The 18242-nt window shown below is 41.4% G+C and overlaps 3 protein-coding genes across 10 annotated transcripts; 1 reads left to right on the top strand and 2 right to left on the bottom strand.

Annotated features, from left to right (window-relative positions):
- Positions 1-603: 603 nt before the first annotated feature.
- RBP7 (retinol binding protein 7) lies at positions 604-2370 on the bottom strand. The gene is made up of 4 exons (XM_063176772.1): positions 2214-2370; positions 1512-1690; positions 1154-1255; positions 604-846 (listed from the first exon to the last, which is right to left on the bottom strand). Exons 1-4 carry the CDS (start codon positions 2326-2328, stop codon positions 796-798), a joined length of 447 nt encoding a protein of 148 aa, XP_063032842.1. The 5' UTR covers positions 2329-2370; the 3' UTR covers positions 604-795.
- Positions 2371-2906: 536 nt separating this feature from the next.
- Positions 2907-9085, bottom strand: NMNAT1 (nicotinamide nucleotide adenylyltransferase 1). Of its 5 annotated transcripts, none has more exons than XM_063176765.1 (5): positions 8980-9085; positions 6425-6592; positions 5812-5995; positions 5501-5646; positions 2907-5125 (listed from the first exon to the last, which is right to left on the bottom strand). In XM_063176765.1, exons 2-5 carry the CDS (start codon positions 6540-6542, stop codon positions 4707-4709), a joined length of 867 nt encoding a protein of 288 aa, XP_063032835.1. In that variant the 5' UTR covers positions 6543-6592; positions 8980-9085; the 3' UTR covers positions 2907-4706. The 5 variants fall into 5 exon arrangements, with proteins under 5 accessions (XP_063032835.1, XP_063032834.1, XP_063032833.1 ...); XM_063176764.1 differs by lacking the exon at positions 8980-9085 and adding an exon at positions 8615-8696; XM_063176763.1 differs by lacking the exon at positions 8980-9085 and adding an exon at positions 8187-8328.
- LZIC (leucine zipper and CTNNBIP1 domain containing) lies at positions 8468-17136 on the top strand. Of its 4 annotated transcripts, none has more exons than XM_063176770.1 (7): positions 8468-8486; positions 9303-9444; positions 10476-10611; positions 11096-11194; positions 11649-11744; positions 13521-13602; positions 14539-14940. In XM_063176770.1, exons 2-7 carry the CDS (start codon positions 9344-9346, stop codon positions 14595-14597), a joined length of 573 nt encoding a protein of 190 aa, XP_063032840.1. In that variant the 5' UTR covers positions 8468-8486; positions 9303-9343; the 3' UTR covers positions 14598-14940. The 4 variants fall into 4 exon arrangements, with proteins under 4 accessions (XP_063032840.1, XP_063032839.1, XP_063032841.1 ...); XM_063176769.1 differs by lacking the exon at positions 8468-8486 and adding an exon at positions 8668-8732; XM_063176771.1 differs by lacking the exon at positions 8468-8486 and adding an exon at positions 16289-17136 and having other exon boundaries at positions 8938-9444; positions 14539-14601.
- Positions 17137-18242: the final 1106 nt, after the last annotated feature.

Here is an 18242-nt window from a genome sequence, read left to right as displayed (position 1 = left end):
TGTAGCTACCTAGTTTATCTGACAACTTACATGTTCACACAAGAAAAACTTTTCTATGCAATACTGCACACAGTGATAAAGAAAAATATTTAATTAACAGTTGTATGCAAACAAAGCTGAACTAAAGCAGCATTGTTTTCCCTCTGTATATGTGCTTACAGAGTTCAATTATTTTGCAGACTGGAATCTTCATGGATCACTCAGACCCATCTTCATGGTTCTGGGATTTGACCACAGCCTTGTTTCTTCTGGTAAGTTCAACTTAATTATTTTTGAGAACAAAGCAGCTCTGGCACAATATGGCACCTCACACAACAGTGGGAAAGACACAAGCAGGTAAAGTAGTAGTCTACACCTTAAAGAGAAGCATTTTGAAAAATAAATCCATACCTTCTGTTGCTGGCTTCATTATTTGTTATCTTCCCTTCTCTATCAGCATCCCATTCCCCCTGTTTTGTTTGCCTCTTTGAATTCCTCTTAGAATTGGCAGGTTTTCTTCTTTTAATTGACTTTTGATAACCTAGAGACCCAGGCCTCATCACTTATGTTTTGGATTGGTTTTTTTTCCCTCCAAAAACAGATTCAAAACCAAGATACTTAACATTGGTTTGAGGCATTTATTAGCAAAAATCAGACCTTTAACACTGACAACAGCAGACTTATTTCCTGAGCCAGAAACTTCAGACCACTCAGGTTAATAGGTACAGGAGCCAGTTCTTGTTGGTAGAGCCCTCCCTGGACACGGCTCCTGAGCAGAGCTGGCCCTGCAGGCAGGACCCAGCACACCACACACACTCAAGCTCTCTTGAAGACCTGTCTGCAGACTTGATTCTCACAACGAAGCTCCTACCAAAAAAACCAAAAACAAACAAACAGAAAACCCAAGAGTATAGATATCTATAGTACTTAAAGGAACAGTTCCCAAATTGAACATAGATCCTTTACCACCAACCTGGCCACGCTAATAACTTACACTTAACATTCAAATTTAACTACACAGTGAAACAATGAAGCTGCTTCAGAGCAGAATGCTCACAATGTACCATCCATTACACATCCTACAGAGCTAGAAGACATATGCACACTGTGATCACATTATAAATCTAATTTTTGCCATACAGAGATATAATTAGTAGAAATCTGAAGTCAATACCAGGTGGAGGTCATCCCCTTCAAGCCAGTGAGTCCAGCCCCTGTTCTTCTTCTCACCAGTCTGGACACAGACAAGTTTGTCGTTTTCCCAGGTAACGAGGCTCTATAGAACAGGGAACAAAAATGTGTTTCTGCATGTCTGTCTCAGTTCTGCAAGATACTTACAGAAAATGTGCATTTTCCTGGATAAAAGAGGACCTAGATATTACCCCTGAGTGAAAGTGACACTCCTTGTCTGTAACTCAGGCTCCCACTGCTGTCTTGAACTACAAATACTATTTTTGAAACAATTTCAGTTCAAGTGTCTGGATTGATCATAGCATCTTAATTTTGCCACAGCCTCAAATATTCCCTCTTACCTTGCATTTTCTGTTATCCAAGCCTTTATTATCTTCCTCAAACTCTTCTCCAACTTTGAATTCAAGCAAATAATCTCTGAATGAGCTAGTGGTATGGATATAGAATGAATCACCATCTTGTTTGATCACTTTCTGAGGCTTCAGCATTTTTGCTATTTTGCGCGTTGCAAAGTCAATACCTTGGACAGAAGGCAAAAACATCAGAGTTGTATTTATCACCAGCAATTTGGCAGCCAGGAATTAACCTTTATTCCTACCAGAAGCATTTCTTACAGTAGTTTGACCTTACTGCTACGCAGCATTTTGTTGTTTTATTGGAACCTTTTGTTTTGTTTAAAGCTGTGTGTTACACGAAGTAGGTTGTCCTCTTGTACTTTTTACTCTTTGAAAACCAGTTTATTCAGATGTTGTACAATTCCTATGCAGTATTTCCAGGACTTTCAGCCAGAAGACTCCTGGAGACAGTTGGCTTCCCCCACAGAGACACCCAAACTTGGTTTCAGACTTTACCCCCACTCACCCATAAGAGGTGAATGCCTGTTCTCATCCTTTGTTGGAGGAAAGGCAATGAAATAATTAACAAGACTCTCTTTAAGGCATTCTATACCTTAAACAGGGTGAAATGAAGGGCAGTCCTTACTTAATTCAAGAAGACCCTTGAGGGAGAAGGGAGAAAGGACAGAAGCAGGTATTGTCACCTACCTAAGGCCACCATATAACCTTCAAAGTTGTCATTGCTGACAAGGTTCCAGGTTCCGCTGAAATCCACAGGCATTGCCACACAGAAGGAGGAAGAAGCAGTCAGAAATACAAACATAGTTTTCTAGCTAGGCCTTTTATAGGGCAGCCTGTGGGTGGGATTACATCCCAGGACCTTTCTGCTGGAGAGGAAGGGTGCTGAGCCAGTGGGTGAGAGGGTATTTGTAGAATGGCTTCAGCTGTGCTGCAGGGAAAAGTTCATTGTGTCTGAAATCTTTGTGTTAGCAAATGTTAATAGCCCAAGAGCCACAATGCAAGCCAAAAACTGGCTTAAACCATTTTGTCCATCTTGTATACTTTAAAGGGACTGATTTTGTCATTACTAAGATTTCCTGTAAGTTTATTAAATCTGGGCTTTATGATCTGAAATCCACATATCTGTAGAAAAGGTGATGTACCCCTGTAAAGACAGGCTGTACTTGAACAGACACGGACTGACTGTTAAACTGTGGATTGTGTTATATCAACAAATTTTAAAGCCATACCTATGGCACAGAGATAAGAATTATATCATGTTGGTTTATGTCTGGAGTGAGTAGTAAACAGAATTCAAAAAGTAATCTTGTGTAAATAGGAGATGTAGCTCGTGCCTTTGCTTTCTATTCTTGACACATAAAGGAGAGCTGATCCAGGAGCTGTTCCCACTGATGCTTTATTAGATGCTACATGTTGTGGCAGAACACAGGCAGCAGAATGCATGACACAGCAGATAAGCTTCAGTGTTGGACTTCACCTTCAGCAAAGAAGTGACAGAAATCCCTGATGACCCAGGACTGTGTTTTGAAAAGTGAATAAAAAATGCTTGAATTTGAAGAGAAAGGACTTAGAGAATCTGAAGTGAGGAAATAAGGGATTTAGAGGTGAGGAAACACACCTATACCTACTACATTTATTTATTTACTGACTTGTGTTGGGCTGAATAAGAAGGACAATATTTTGCAGAGCAGTTTCCCCAAAGTTTAGCTCCATTTTTGGAGCTGGCAGTGTGATTGATATGACTCACAGAATCACGCGAGAAGGAACTCAGGACGTCAAAGCTTCTTTCCTGTTTGCAGCTGCATATTGTTCTCTAACCTACACTAAAACAGGAATGGCACTGAGAAATGAAAATTACTGTTTCCTCTTGACTCAAATAGTAACATTTCACCCACAATTTGGTGTTCTGAGGTTATGGTAGTAAAGCACTGTTGCAATACTACTGACTCGTGCCAGCAAAGAGAAGTCAGTAATTGGTAAATCCTGTGCCAAAGTCCAGATATAATATTTTAATTTAAATTATGCAGATAGTCTGGGGTGTGGTCCTTCTTTCTGTACATCAGTACTTAAACCTCACACAAAGACCTCTAAAGAGTTGTTGATTCATGAGAAGTGGCTTGCAAACCTTGGCATTCTTAATAAGGCACATAATACAAACAGAAATGAGATAGCAGCAAATAAAAGGAGGTAGAATTCTATCACACCAACAGTCACAGTGCCTCTCTAGCTTATGTTCACATAATACAGACAATACACTGTTAGATTCAAAACAAGATTTCTCAAAAAGAAAAATATTTCACTTATGACCAGTATTGATATAGTACCATTTTCTCTCTACTAACAGAAAACAATTCTGGCTAAATATAATTATATTCTACTTATGGCTCAAAAGTAAAAGAAACTTTATTATTTGAAATCAATGTATTATTTGTAATAAAGGGACAAGTGTCTCAGAATCTGTGCAGTGACACTATTATTAATTTCTATCTATTAAATCAATGGCTTCAAACCAGTTCCTGAGGTAGGTTTGTCCTTCCATCAGAAACAAAACTGAGCTTAACATTACAGCTCTGGAAACATGAATAGAAAAGTAAAGTAGAAGACATTTCTGGAAGCAAATTGCATGACAGCAAACAAGCAGCTGCATATCTCAAAGGCAAGCAGCTCAAAGCATGCTATACCTAGCACCACTTCAGCCAGGAGGAAATTCTTCCCTTCCAGGATAGAGCTAAATAATTTTTTTGAGGTGAACCACATGTTGACAATTAAAAAAAAAATTACATAGATTTACTGTAAGCAAATGTACATCTTGAAACCAGATAACTTTGTTAAGACACTGTAAGTTATTAAAAATATTTGTGTTATCATTTTATAAACAGCAGAGCAGTGTGAGTTAAAACTAATCAGAACATTTTCATTTGTTATACATTTGCAATTTTCATGTACCGATGTGAATTCTCATACTCCCTTCAGTGCACTGGGACAAAATATTAAAATGTGAACATCTTATTACTGGACTTGACAAAGGTTGTGTAGGTCCAATCACGGAGTGCACCAAACCTCACTGCTAACTACAGATGTACGGAATCAGCCCCCTATTTACCTAAGGAAAAGCCCCAACCAGCCCCTAGCAAACACCCTTTCCTGTATGAAATGTGTTTTTCCAGAGCAGCCAGCGGGTCAGTCGTTCAGTGCCTGTGAGCTCCTGGGCTCGCTGGCGTGTTTCTGCAATGGAGCCAGGAGCAGCCCCGCGTTCCTGTCCTCGCTCTCGGCGCTGTACAGCCCGTTCCTCTCGATGTACGCCCGCACCACGTCCGGCACCAGGTAACGGATGCTCTGGCCCCTCCGCAGGGCTCTCCGGATCTTGGTGGAGGAAATATCATTTGTGATCCATTCTTCCACAAGGTGAATGTTATTCTTATGTCTCCACAAAATATCCGATTCGTAGATGAATTTCTGAACATTGCTTCCGGCCCTACTGATACACACAAGGCCGTGTTTTTCCACAATTTCAGTGATGTCCTCCAACTTCCACAGATTGGGGACTCCAAAAGATTCCAGCATGTCACTTCCACAAAGCAGTTTAACCTGTGGGACACCTTAAAGAGAAAATTAAATGAGAAATAGGGCTTGGTTTGGGGCTTGGCAGATTTGAGCAAACTTCACAAGGACATTTAATTTCTTGGCTCCCTTTCTCTCTGTATCTTTGGTTGAGATGAGACAATGGAATGAAATTAAAAAAACAGATTCAGAGTATATAATTTATAATTAGTAACCATAACACAGGATTTTTCTGAATAAAGGTTATGGGAGTCCCTTCATTAAAGGGATCTAATGCCTTATGCTGTGGAATGTAAGGGAATAAAGTTACTGAGTGACACCAGAACCAGGAGCCACCATAAAAGTTACTCATTGGTGCAATTCTCTTGAAATAACAAGGATCATTAACCATCTAATTTGCAAACAGACTTAACTTTTTACAACTGGACTCTGATTTTTCTTTTTAATGGGCTCATGCCTGTTTGGTTCCTGTTTTCTCTTCCGTCCCAGCTTTGTTATGGGTTCATCATCCTGCAGACTATTAGTGACATCAGCAGATAAAAGCTTTTGATGATGATACCTGCAAAACAGATGTATTTTAGGTATTTTAAAGATGTAGGAAAAAATTGGGATAGTATGGCCTACCAAAGAACCTCTCTCTGCAATTATCCCAACTTGTTAGAGTTAACACCATTCTTAATCCTTCTATAGGTTCGTGAGACTTTAGAGGTTGGCTGAAGAATACCTTAAAACTTTGAGTGTTTCCAACCACTCGCTCTGGCAGCTTTCCCAATCATCAACTTCCACCCAGTCTGAGTTTTTTGTAGCCAGTTTTGCCATAGTCACTCGGTGATTCGCACTGATCAGACCTTTCTTCTTATATGCATCACCCACTGGTGAAATGATGCCTTTGATTACTTTGTATTTTCCTGTGGAGAAAAACACATCGCACAAGAACATGAGAAGTGGTTGAGCAGATGTTACTTCCCCTGCATTGTATTTAACCTGTGACATAACCATTATGCAGTGCAAAGGCAGCTGATAGCCAGTCCTGTGGAAAAATACAGGACACTCCTGCACTGTCAGGGCAGCACAATGAAGGAGTTAGTAAGATGTATCAGAAAGATATTTCTGTAAGATATATTTCTGTAAACTATAAACCCTGTGCTTTAGCTCATTAAAGCAACACATAAATGAGTTCTCTCAAAATGGCCTTTGTATAAGACATAAACACATAACACAAATTAGCATTTGCTAAATATTTGTCACTGTCAAGCATTCATAGCCACAAAATATTCACCTTAACATTGAAGTGTCTGGTTATCAAAGCTATTCTGAATAATAAATAACCATGCTACCTGTTTCATGGAAGTAGTCTTTAGCCAGCTCAAACAGCCTCAGGTGCATGTTGGTGATGGGATTGAAGGACCCACAGGCCAGCAGCACCACTTCAGTCTTCGTGTCAGGATCTTCCATGGCCACTGCTCACAGCCACGGAGCCCAGTGGACAATGCTGGTGCCAGCCACTACAAGAATGGGACAAGAAAGAGTTATCGTTACTTACTTGTGGTGCTAACAAGCAGAAGATAAAATTTCAAGATCAAATTGAATGCTGTATTTTTCTTCCACCAACCTGGCCTGTGACTGTCCATGTGACACTTCTTTGTCCAGTTTCTAAGTGATTAAAATATGAAATAACTGCAAAGAGGCTGTTTGCCCAGAGAGGATGGCGTACTGCCCACTCTGTGGAAAAGCAGCTCATTTTAAACTTCATGTGGAGAGATTATCAGTCCTGATTGCAGGACAAACTTTATTAGAACTTTGCACCATTTTAAGATGGCAGTGCCAATCAACTGCCAAGGGACATGTGGGCAGGGAACTTCCTTGTTAAGTAACTTCCTTCTATGCTCACAGGGAGAAATAGAACATCTGTGACCATTCCTAGTCTTGCTACTCAACTGCAGTGACCCTTTCCAGCAAGATTATAAAACCAAGACTGTATCACATATTATATTGTGTTAAATTCTGGAGGAGAACAGTGTCAACATTTCTTTGGGATTTATTTACATTTTCTGAAATATAAAATCTAAAGGGGGTAATTTATATAATTCAGTGTGATATGTGGGAAGATAGTGCTATGGACTAAACACGAGAAAAGTCACTCTGCTTTGTGTTGCAGCAAGTGTTAGGTGTACCAATGGAAAGGGTGAGAGAAGAATAGTAAATTACAGAAGTTTAGTAAAAGCTGCAATTAAATACTGGGGGTTTTCCCCTTTGCTAAAATACCACAGTTCTGTTCCGCTTCTGAGCTTCAGTTTCAGAAAGCTGCTTAAGAATTGCTGAAAATAAGGAAATTTCACTAATTATCATTCAATTTCTCCTCACACCTCATACACATTTTTGCTTCTGTATTTTTTCCTGAGAATATTCTGGTTTGCCAAGATGTTTTCCCACATCTGGCCTAACAAAGGAGAACTGCAATGGGCTGTTGCTGTTTGTGAGATGTCTGAGACATCTTGAGGAGCACAGAATTGTCTGCCATTGTTTCTACAGCAACATCACCACCTGGAAAAATCCCACGAGGTCACCCTCACACTGTGTCTCCCTGACAGAGGGGCTGAGTGATGTTCACAGCAGCCACAGCGCTGAGACACCATCACAGCCAAACCTGGTAACAGCGATCGTGTCCTAACATCAAACAGCCCGTGGATAAAAGGAATGCTTGCAAAGCTTCACATTTTGTAAGTGCTAGTACTTTTCTGTGCTTTCAATAGTTTCACTAACTTTTAAAATATTCTTCATTACTGCAGAGTAGCTCAGCAGTGGAACGGCTGGTGGTACTTGAAATGCAGCCTTCACAGGGCACGGCTAGGAGAGTTACTATGGGAACAGAGAGGAGAGGAATTAGACTGCCTTTGTAATGCACAAATCCTACTTTCAACAGAGTGACACATGCTGCAAAACTGGAAAGAAATTATTTTTTCCTTAAAAAAAAAAATGCAAAAAAAGTAGAAAATTTTAAGATGGAAATACAGAGTACCTTTTTCGGGAGTTAGTCAAATGTCCCTTTTCATGCTCCTAACTTTACAGTTTACAGAAACAATTGCCTCATAAACTCACCTTGCACTAAAAGACACCAAAATATGCCTACAGCAGGTCTTGGGATGGCTCTGGAGCCCACCCTGCCAGCCACTTTCTGGGGATAAGCAGGTAAGGATGCTTTGCTCAATCTCATTTATGTTTCAGAGGCAAATATCTGTCAAATATGCTTATATATGGGTATATACATAGAATATAAGCATGATGTGGGCGTCGCTGGGCGCTTCACTAACACCCTCCGAAGCTCTCCGCCCCCGCGGGCCTGCACGAGGGTCCGGTCCTCGCCCAGCGAGCAAGCCCCGCCGCCGCCGCCTGTCCCCGGTGAGCCCCGCTCAGCCCCGCTGTCCGTGCCCGCTCACCCCCGCTCCCTGTCCCCGCGGTCCCCGCTCCTTGTCCCCGCTCAGCCCCGCTCCCTGTCCCCGCTGTCCCCGTTCCCCGTGCCCGCTCACCCCGCGCCGTGCCCTCAGCCGGGCCCGGGGCCGCTGGCGCTCATTGGCCCGGGCGCGGCGGAAGCGGCGCCGCAGGAGCGGGATGAGCCCGCCCTGACGCGGCCTGCCCGGCTGAGGGGTGAGGGAGCCCGGGGCCGGGCGGGCGGAGGGGGAAGAGCGGGGCCGGAGCGTGGCCGGGGAACGGGCAGCGGGCCCCGGGCAGCGCCCGAGTTCCGGCCGCTCCTCCCGCTCCTCCCAGGCCGCGCGGCCGGCCCGGAGCGAGGGCCGCGCTCCCTCAGGGGGCTGTGGGGCCGCGATGGCCGCTGGCCGCCGTGTCCGCCCGGCACCATCCCCGGGAGCGCTGGTTCTCCTGCTGCCCCGCACACCTGCACCCGGGCTGGCTCCTGAACAGCGGTCCGAGGGGCTGTTGAGGAGTCGAACCTATTGTGTCCTGTAGCGGGGCCTCTGTATTTCAGTAGTTGCTGCTTGATTGTGTGTGCTGTGGCTGTTGGAGTGCCCTCTGAACCGCCTCTTGCTGTGGAGATAATTCTGTGCACGCAGCCTGGCATTTCTGTATTTCCACTGCAAGGATCTCCGGGTGTTGTGATTAAACATTCCGTCAGCAAGATATTGCATAATTTTAATATTTAGAGTGTTTGAAATACGTTATAAGTGGTTGATACAAACAATAAAATGTACTTTCTCTTAGGAGTGTCATGTAAAAACAACATTTTCCTGTGAAAACAGAAAATGGCTTCAAGAGGAACAACAGAGACCAGTAAACTAAAACAAAACTTGGAGGAGCAGTTGGACAGATTAATGCAACAACTTCAAGATCTGGAAGAGTGCAGGTAATATAAATAGTTGCTTTCCTCTTATATGGTATTATTTTTCTTAAGTGGTTGGCAGAAGAAAGTGCTACCTTTCAAAAATCTTAGGAGGAAGCTTATTTTGTGTTTTGCTGTGGCTTTCTGTTTTTAAATTAAGTAGGATATTGGTGTCAGTAAAAGTTATTTTTAAAAACCTTTATTATGATTGCTTTATATATCTAGGAAAAATGCTAGCAGAAATACTCTGTATTTTCTTTGAAATGTTATATTTCAGTGTGACTTTTAAACTTTAAACAGCTGTTCACAAAAATCACAGTTTTTCTATGGGATTTTTATTAGGAGTGAACTAATAGCTTTTGGGGCTCTTTTGGTTTTTCTTATAATTATAGATCCCTGGGGGGGGTTGCATTGTTTACTTTTTTGTTTGTCTAACTCTTCATGCGATTTTGTATTAGTCTTATGTGTGTTGATACAGTTTGAGACAGTGAATTATCAAGAAGGTTGGGCTTGTATCTCTTTTAGGAGTTGCATTTAAGCACCCTGTGTTTAGATGGTTTCTGACTCTAGTTCCAGCTTGTCCTAGCAGTACGTATCTTTTCCAAGAACAATTAGAACTGCTGTGGGGTGCTGGTGCTGTTCTGGGAACTGGGCAAGGTTTAGACAGCAGGATCAGTTATTCCTAAGTGGATGGCTTTGGGTGTGAGATAGGCTTCTCAGATAATCTCATTCACTGCAGCTTTGGGCAAGACAATCTCACCACATAATTGTGTTGAGATCCAAAAATACTTCTAAATACTGCTCCAGGTGTGGGATATCTTGTTCATTACTAGGGCTTTTTTCTCATCAGTGGGTGTAGAGCCATGCAGGTGGCTGGGAGGGGTGCAGACCTGAGCAGCGCATGAGCTGGATGGGAGTTGAGAGGGCCAGAGCAGAGCAGAGCAGGCTGCAGGGATGGGAGCTCCTCAGTGCAGCCTGGAGAACCAAGCTCTGTGCCCCATGGGTGTCCCAGGCTGGATCCTGTAATTCAGTGTGTCTTCTTGGGTCCTCCCTAGAGAGGAGCTGGATGCAGATGAGTATGAAGAGACCAAAAAAGAAACTCTTGAGCAGCTGAGTGAGTTCAATGACTCCCTGAAGAAGATTATGTCTGGAGATATGACTTTGGTGGATGAGCTCAGTGGCATGCAGCTGGTAAGGAGGATGTGTTGCTAAAAAACTTCATGTTCTGCTTGGAGTTGATGAAATAGCAAATAGATACAAGTGATTCACTAGAATTTTTATGTGAAATATAGATCTATGTAACTAATGTATTTCCTAATTTATTACACTTGTATGTGTAAAAAACTTGGATAGGTGTCTTCATTTGAAAAGGGAAAAAAACCCATTGATGAATTACAACCTTAACATTATAGGAGATTAGGACCTGGACTTTAAGTAATGAAAAGTTTCACAGCTCTTTCTCAGTCTAGTTACATTAATTAGAGGATTCTTTAAGCCCTCCATAAAGGTATTTTTTTAAAATTTCACTTCCATGGTTATGAAAAAAAAGATGAGTTCTGTATATCATATGATTTAGAGGATACTAATGATGCTTTCCAGCCCTCATTAATCTTGTCCTGCTGCTGCAGTTTGACCAGGACTAACAGGAATCACATTCTTGCTCTTCTCCTTGCAGGCAATACAAGCAGCCATCAGCCAAGCCTTTAAAACTCCAGAAGTGATTAGGATGTTTGCAAAGAAGCAGCCGAGGCAATTGAGGACAAGACTGGCAGAGGTGAAGGCTTCTGTTTTCCTGCAAAAGCTGTTCATTTGAGGCAGTCTGATTCAAGTGTGTAAGGATTGCAAGGAAAGCACTGAGTGTACTGGAAAACTTGGTCATAAAGTCCAAAAAAGATGGAGAAGTTCTCTTTCAATATTTGTTCAGTCTTAAATGTTTATTGAGGTAATGGGGGCAACCATGTGTATTTCTTGAGTTATCTCCTATCTTCATGCTTCAAAGCAAAAATGGGGTTAACAGAGTGAACTGAGGAAGCTGCAAATAGAAAGTCTGTGATTGTACTGAGGGCTGGAGAGTGCATTCGATGTTTCAGAGATCTAAACTGAAGATCCAGATGATGTGGGTCCATTGCTACTGATGATATTTTTAGGCTGTTGCATTTCTCGTGCTGTTGTGTTGGGTGAAATAATGGAAGCTTATATATTTTGGCTTTTTCTCCCCTGCTGTGCAGATGGACAGAGACTTGATGGTTGGGAAGTTGCCACGAGACCTGTACACCCAACAGAAACTGGAAATCCTGACAGCCCTCAGAAAGCTGGGTGAGAAGGTAAGGGGTTGGTATCATGGTCAGGTGGGTAGAGTTTTCTGTCTATTTAGGAGGAATTAGAAATAATTAAAATAAGAAATTGCAATTTTATAAGCAAATGATAAAATGCAACTTGCTGTGACATTACATAAATGTCCTTCCATTTTAATGCCAAACTTTCTGAAGCTGAACATGTATCAAATAGTTTGGTACCTTTCTGTATGGCTGTTTCTACTTTTAAATACTTCCTTTGGTAGGCTGTATGCATGAATCACACACCAGCTGGTACAAGGTGGTGGTATTTATAAAAGCTACAGAACAAATCTTTTACTGGCCATCTACCACCAATTCATCAGAAACTATTCAAGACCTCTGACATGTGTCCAGCTTCACTTTTATAGTGTCAATTGTGCCTACCCCTGGGTATGAGAAAAGGAAATTGGAGAGATGAGTGATGAATTCATTGTTGCCCCAGTGATCCATCAGTGACAGAAAAAGCCCTGGGTTTGCCACCAGAGGGAGGAAGAGAAGTTACTTCTCTTTGTAGATGGTATATGAAGAAAATGGGTTGCTGTGTATCTCTGTAGTGTAGCTTTTTTAGGAAATGAAGGAATGTCATGGAGAAGATCAAATGCAGTACTTAAAGGAGCTGCAATCCAAGTAGTTTCCAAAGCAAAGGCTTTCCCAATATTTTATTGCTTGAGTGTCAGAGGAGAAAAATCTTTTGCAAATACGTAAAAGCTAGTTAAGGTTGTGAACCGAATGCAGGAAGCTATCTAATCCTCTTGGAATGAGTTCCTTGGACCACAGCATCAAGCCACTTCACCACACCCTGACCTGTACTCTTAACCTTTTGAAATGATCAGTAGCCTGCTGCACAGAGGGCTTGCTAGGACAGGAGTCTCACATCTGTTCTGGATGTGAACAATGACAGCAAATGCTGCATGTTTGTCTGCACAACACTGCAAAGTATTAAGTAGCTGTATGCTTGCAAACAAAGCCAGCAAAGGCAGGTAAGTAATATGTTTTCCTTCATTCCAACATCATCCTGAATATCTGTACCTGATTTTTATAGTTCTAATAAATAAACTGATGCAAACACTGTGAAGAGTTTGACACACATGCTTTGCTGTAATAAAGATGTGTATCTGAGGCTAATTAAATGACTTTTAACTTAGCATATCTGAACCTTCCAAATGTAGGTTACTGCTTCATTATTGTAAATATTTTATGGGCATCTGTCACAAGGCATCAGAACACATACATAAAAGTAAAATATACATGGGGAAATGTCACTTTAAAGGAAGAGAACCATTTCTAGGTCATTGGCTCTTAACATGGTCAAAGCTGGCAGTGACTGCCTTTTTTTTTTTTTCCTTTCCTCAGTAGATGATAGGAAGTAAGCTTAGATCTTAGTTCATTACCATACTGACCTTGTGACAAAAAAGTTATTGACACCTTGGCATAGTTCAGGTACACAGGTACAGTGTGACCTTTTGATAAAAAATGATCACTACAAATCAACTTGAAACTTGCATGTGCAGGCATGTCTGACACTGCACATGCTGGCACTGCACTGCCTGGGCTGGCAGGAGCCAGGGAGGGAAAATTCAGTGCTAGGGGAAGTAGCTTCTGTTTTTTGTTTTAGGTTTCAGTAGGGCAGATAACACTGCCACTCAAAAGCTGCAAATGGACAATTTCTGTAACCTGTCCTAGCTCATGTGGATGCACACGTAGATGGTGGGAACATGCACAGTTAAGGTATCAGCTTCACAGTTGTGGCTTCTTTTGATTTAGCTCACTGGTGATGATGAGATGTTCTTGTCAACAAATGCTGGTACAGCCCTGAGCCAATTTGAGAGAGTCTCCACTGACCTTGGTAAGTTTTCATTCTCATATAACTTGTGATTGCTTTGCCTCATTGAACACTGATTTTTAGAAGTATGTCTGGTTCCCCTATGAAAGAGAATATATGAACAAGAGATTCATGCCATTAAATGTTAATATATGTTTTATTAACAATGAAATTCTGATAAACTACTATAAGGAAAAAGTAACACAACAAATAAATCCAATGCCAAACATCCATGAAATGCCAAGGGTGCCCATCATGCTGAAGGCTTGAGTAGTCTGTCTCAGGCAGAGATGCTGCTCTTAGAGTTAAACACAGATCTTTTTTGCATTAAAGACACTCTTCAGGAGAGCTGTGTCCTCTGCTTGATGCAGAGAATTTGGCAGTTATTGGCACATTGTCAAAATACAGCTTTGAAGCACTCTTCCTGCCATGATTGTCATACCTCTGATTGTGTTGACAGGATCAAGAGTTGAGTTACAAAGGGCATTAAATGAGCAGACAGTTCACTGTAGTAGTAGTTAAAACTGGGATGAAAGAGCTATGAGTGGCAGGAACGTGCCATACTAGCTCAGGCTACAAATAAACTGTCTGGGTGCCCTACCTTTCAGCTCTGCCCTCCCTGGAAGTGTAAGCAAGGTGAGAACCCTCTCTTCAAGAGAGGACTTTGGCAGTATCTCTGTGTGTGGGGGTGTGCCAACACCATTCCAGCTACAAACACAAAGCACAGCTCTACAGGGGAATCTGGGGAAAGGGAGCTCCATCCCAGCCAGGCACAGTAGGACATGGCTGCTCTAGACCTGGCAAGCTTTTGTGGGTTTTTTTTTAATTAGCTCAAGTGTTCAAGTTTTCAGTGTAGGTTTGATTTCTTTGGATCTCAAATGTTTTGCTTGATTTAAATTGTATATAAGGTAATGCACAATTTCCACTAATACTTACTGAAAATGCTTTTTCCCCCCTCAGGATCAGGAGACAAGGTCTTTGCTCTTGCAAGTGTTGAAGTAGAAAAGGCAAAACAATGAAGAGGTTCGTGAGGCTTGTGTCTCCAGTTATCAGCAGCATTGGATTTTGGTCATACTGCGTTTGGTTTTTCTATTTCTTACATGTTGAAAAAAAAGCAAAGCAAAACAAAAAACCCAAGCCCTAAATCTCTTGGGTCCTTAACCAGAAGATATGAAGTAAACAGCCTTAAGTGCACTTTGGGACCTTGGTGTCTGTACCCTTTCAGTAATACAAGCTCTGAGGCTGAACACTAAGAGGAACTCTAAAACAAAAGCATGGTGTGACTGTCTTTCGAAAGAGTCAGTTGTTTTGAACTTTTCTGAATGTGTATTTCTCTAACTATTAAAACTGAATCTTTTTGCATGTGGTTGTAGCAAGCAGATCTTTTTACAAAGTGGTCCTGATGGTTTTTTTGGGTGATTTTTCACATTGTCTTAATTTTTGTCTGGACTCCCCACTAAGTAGTTTGTGCTAGGAAGGCATTGAAGCTTTGGAAAATGGATGTAGTTTATTGAAATGCCATCTTTCTACAAACTGTTTGCAGAAGACCCAAAATGAGCCTGGATGTTGATCACTGGCCCTTGGCTGCTTGTTTGCCGTGCACATGAATGAGCACTTTGTGTCCCAGCCCTGGCTGAGGACAATGGCAGCCCTGTGGGGAGGCTTCTGGAGTCATTTAACCTTGTGTATTGAAGGGACAGGAATTGATAGGACATGGCAGTGAGATGCTCTTCCTTCAGCTCTGGTGTGTAACTGCACACTGCTGTTATTTCAGAGGGGGCATGAAATAGCTTGCAAGTAGAAACCAAAAAAGCTCCCGTTATGTGATCAGTGCAAGTGTTGTTCAATCTCAGTGGTGGTGCTACAGAGAGGGGAGGGTCTGTGTCTCCCCTGGATCCTGAATAAACTAAGCTTAGGAGGATTTGAAATCTCGTAGTTGAATTTTAGCTCAAAGACTTAGTGGGTAGCATTGACTAGAAACAGAAAATTAACGTGCTCAGTTGTCATTTAGAGTGCACTTACAGGGCATAAATACCCTATAAATTAGCAAGTTTGTCTAATTGTAAACTGGGACTGGAGTAGACTAGAAAATGTGTTTCTAGACTGTATTTTGCTTTAACAGATATACTTTTGACATCTAGCATTTAAGAAATGAAAGGATACAGGAAGGAGATAGAAGTTCTATCAGTGAAAAACAAATTATGCTTTCTCCCTGTTATTAGAAAGCCTTTATTGAGGAGGGGTCTTTTGTCCGTTCCAGCAGAACTATTTTCTGTCTGGGACAGCATTGTGTTCTCTGACAAAGGCTGATTGCAGCTTCATAGCTGAGAGCAGCTTATTAAAAGGCGTTATTAGACTCTGAAATTATGGGAAGCAAAACAGTCTGTGAGGACTGGAGCTGCCTTCTTTTCCTTTCTGCTCATTACTGGTGCTAAGGAACTCTCTCCCCATACACCCCCAGCCTGCTTGCAGCATTATTATGTAAATTAAATCTCTCAGCACTCACAAAAAGTTTACAGTACAATGACATGGAAATCTTTTTCCTTGTAGTTTGACAGGTGTACGTTTCCAGGAGAAACTTTTTTTAAATTGGTGTGTAAATATTTCAGGATTTTTGCAAATACCTGTACTGCGGGCAGTTGTAACATTCCAATTAAATTGATCCTTGACTGAACATCTTTCCAACATCTGCTTCTTCTGCTCTTGGAAGGATCTCTGGTGGTTTAGATGGACAGAGATGAGACTGAGATCAGTACCAGTATTGCAAGATTCAGCGTGTTGCGTCAGACTTCTCTCTCAGAAGCTGTGAAGGGTCAGAAATCAGAGCTCTACCCAGAGACTGGCTGTGTCCTGCAGAAAGCCCTGGCCATAAATGTGATTTAACAAGGAAGCTGCTGCTGATGTGAAGCTATTCATGTGTTGACCCTTACAGAGAGTTAAGTAACCTCTTGAAATAGTTAGATTGATTTAAGGCATAGTAAGTTAATTGGTGTGTTGTGCTAAATACTTTGCTAAATAATCCTGGGATGTACCTCCACCACCACCTCAAATGTTTCTGCAGGGGCTGTATAAAAAAAGTCCATAATCTATTTATTATAATAATGATTTCCTCAAATAAAAACTGATAACAAAAGAACAACTGCTAAATGAAAGCATGGGTTTGTGTTTAACAAACAAGCTTGTGATGTGTGAGTCCCATCCCCAGTTCCGTGTTGGACCTGGGCAGATCACTCATTCTGTACACATCTTTCTTTCCTGGAGTAAAATACAGATTGTGATCCTTAAATATCAAGTGCTGTGAAGTTGTTATTGATCATACATTGCTTTGAAGATTAAAAGTGCTTTGTTTTTTGTTTATCATTTTACTTCTGAAATAAGAACTGTAAAGTACAGTAGCTTTAAACACATCAGCAAAGTTCCCAGAGTCCTTTTTTGGCCGTATATAACCTCCTTTTTTTAATCTTCTTTCTCTATAGAGTGAATTCAGTGATTGTACTGATCTGAAGGAAAAAGTGTTAGAAAATTGAAGCTTCAAATATTCTGCCTCTCTTTCTTCTATCTTTGTCTCCTTGAGTTATCTCCCTTCTTTGATCTTGAATGGAAAAGTAGCAAGTTACCTTTGTGCTGAAGAAAAAATACAAGATTTCTTAAGAGATCCCTTACTTTCTCATGCTACTTTGCCTGTAAAAGTCAAATTCATTTTGATAGAGAGCTCTGTGTAAATGACACCCTATGGCCAGGCAGTTCAGGCTCCGTCACTGCTGGCTGAAGTGGGATCAATGCATGATTTTGATGGATTTGAATTACCAGACTAAGTCTGACATATAAAATATTAACAAAAGAATCCCAAACTAAAAACAAGTCCTTCATTGGGTACCCCACATATCTTGGAGAGAAAGGGTTTTCATTATTGTTGTGTGTGGTTGAATCATGGATAATGAAAGCAGGGATTGTGTGTGCAGATGCTGCTGGAAGCCCTTAATGAGAGGGGGATGCCAACAAGTACAGAGGGACATGGAGGGTGGAAGCAGCTGTGCTGTGAAGGAATCCTAAATGAATTTCCCAGCTGATTAAGAAACAAATGGAGATCAGGAAGGAAAGGATGAATTGAGAGAATTTTTCTAAGTCAAGCAGGGATTCGGAGGAAAAGGTTTCATGAAGTTTTGGCTTACTAGAATAAACAGCAGCCTCATTAAACAAGAGATTAGAAGCTGTTGAAAAGAAAAATCCATTTAATCTGATAGATTTTGGTAAAATAATATCAAGTCTTTATACAATACTTGTAAAAATGTTAGACTTAACCTTTAGATAATTAAACTTCTGACATTCCCTTGCTGAGGGTTAGGTCAGGCAGCGTGGTGATTGGGAGGTAACAGATTTGATCATGTGCAGTTCTGCATTCTGTTTGCTTTGGGAGGCTCCGTGCATTCCCATGAGACATGAGCAATATTTTACTCTATCTCTTGCAGACCTAGCATAGTTGAGAGGCCTCTTGAGCATCCATCATGTCTTATGATGATACAAGTGGCTGATGGCAAGATGTCACCTTGCTTGATAGCTAACTGTCTTGGTAAGCTTGAAGGGAATAAACTAAGGTGGGGCAGGAGTTCAGTTTTAAGAAAATAAATCTAAAATTCTCCTAGGCTAGAGGAAGCCTTGTGGTA

The sequence above is a fragment of the Melospiza melodia genome, chromosome 26 (genome assembly GCF_035770615.1).
Source record: "Melospiza melodia melodia isolate bMelMel2 chromosome 26, bMelMel2.pri, whole genome shotgun sequence".
NCBI classification, from domain to species: Eukaryota; Metazoa; Chordata; class Aves; order Passeriformes; family Passerellidae; genus Melospiza; species Melospiza melodia.
Note: the sequence above shows the minus strand (reverse complement) of the source record. Positions and strands in the feature narration are given on the sequence as shown.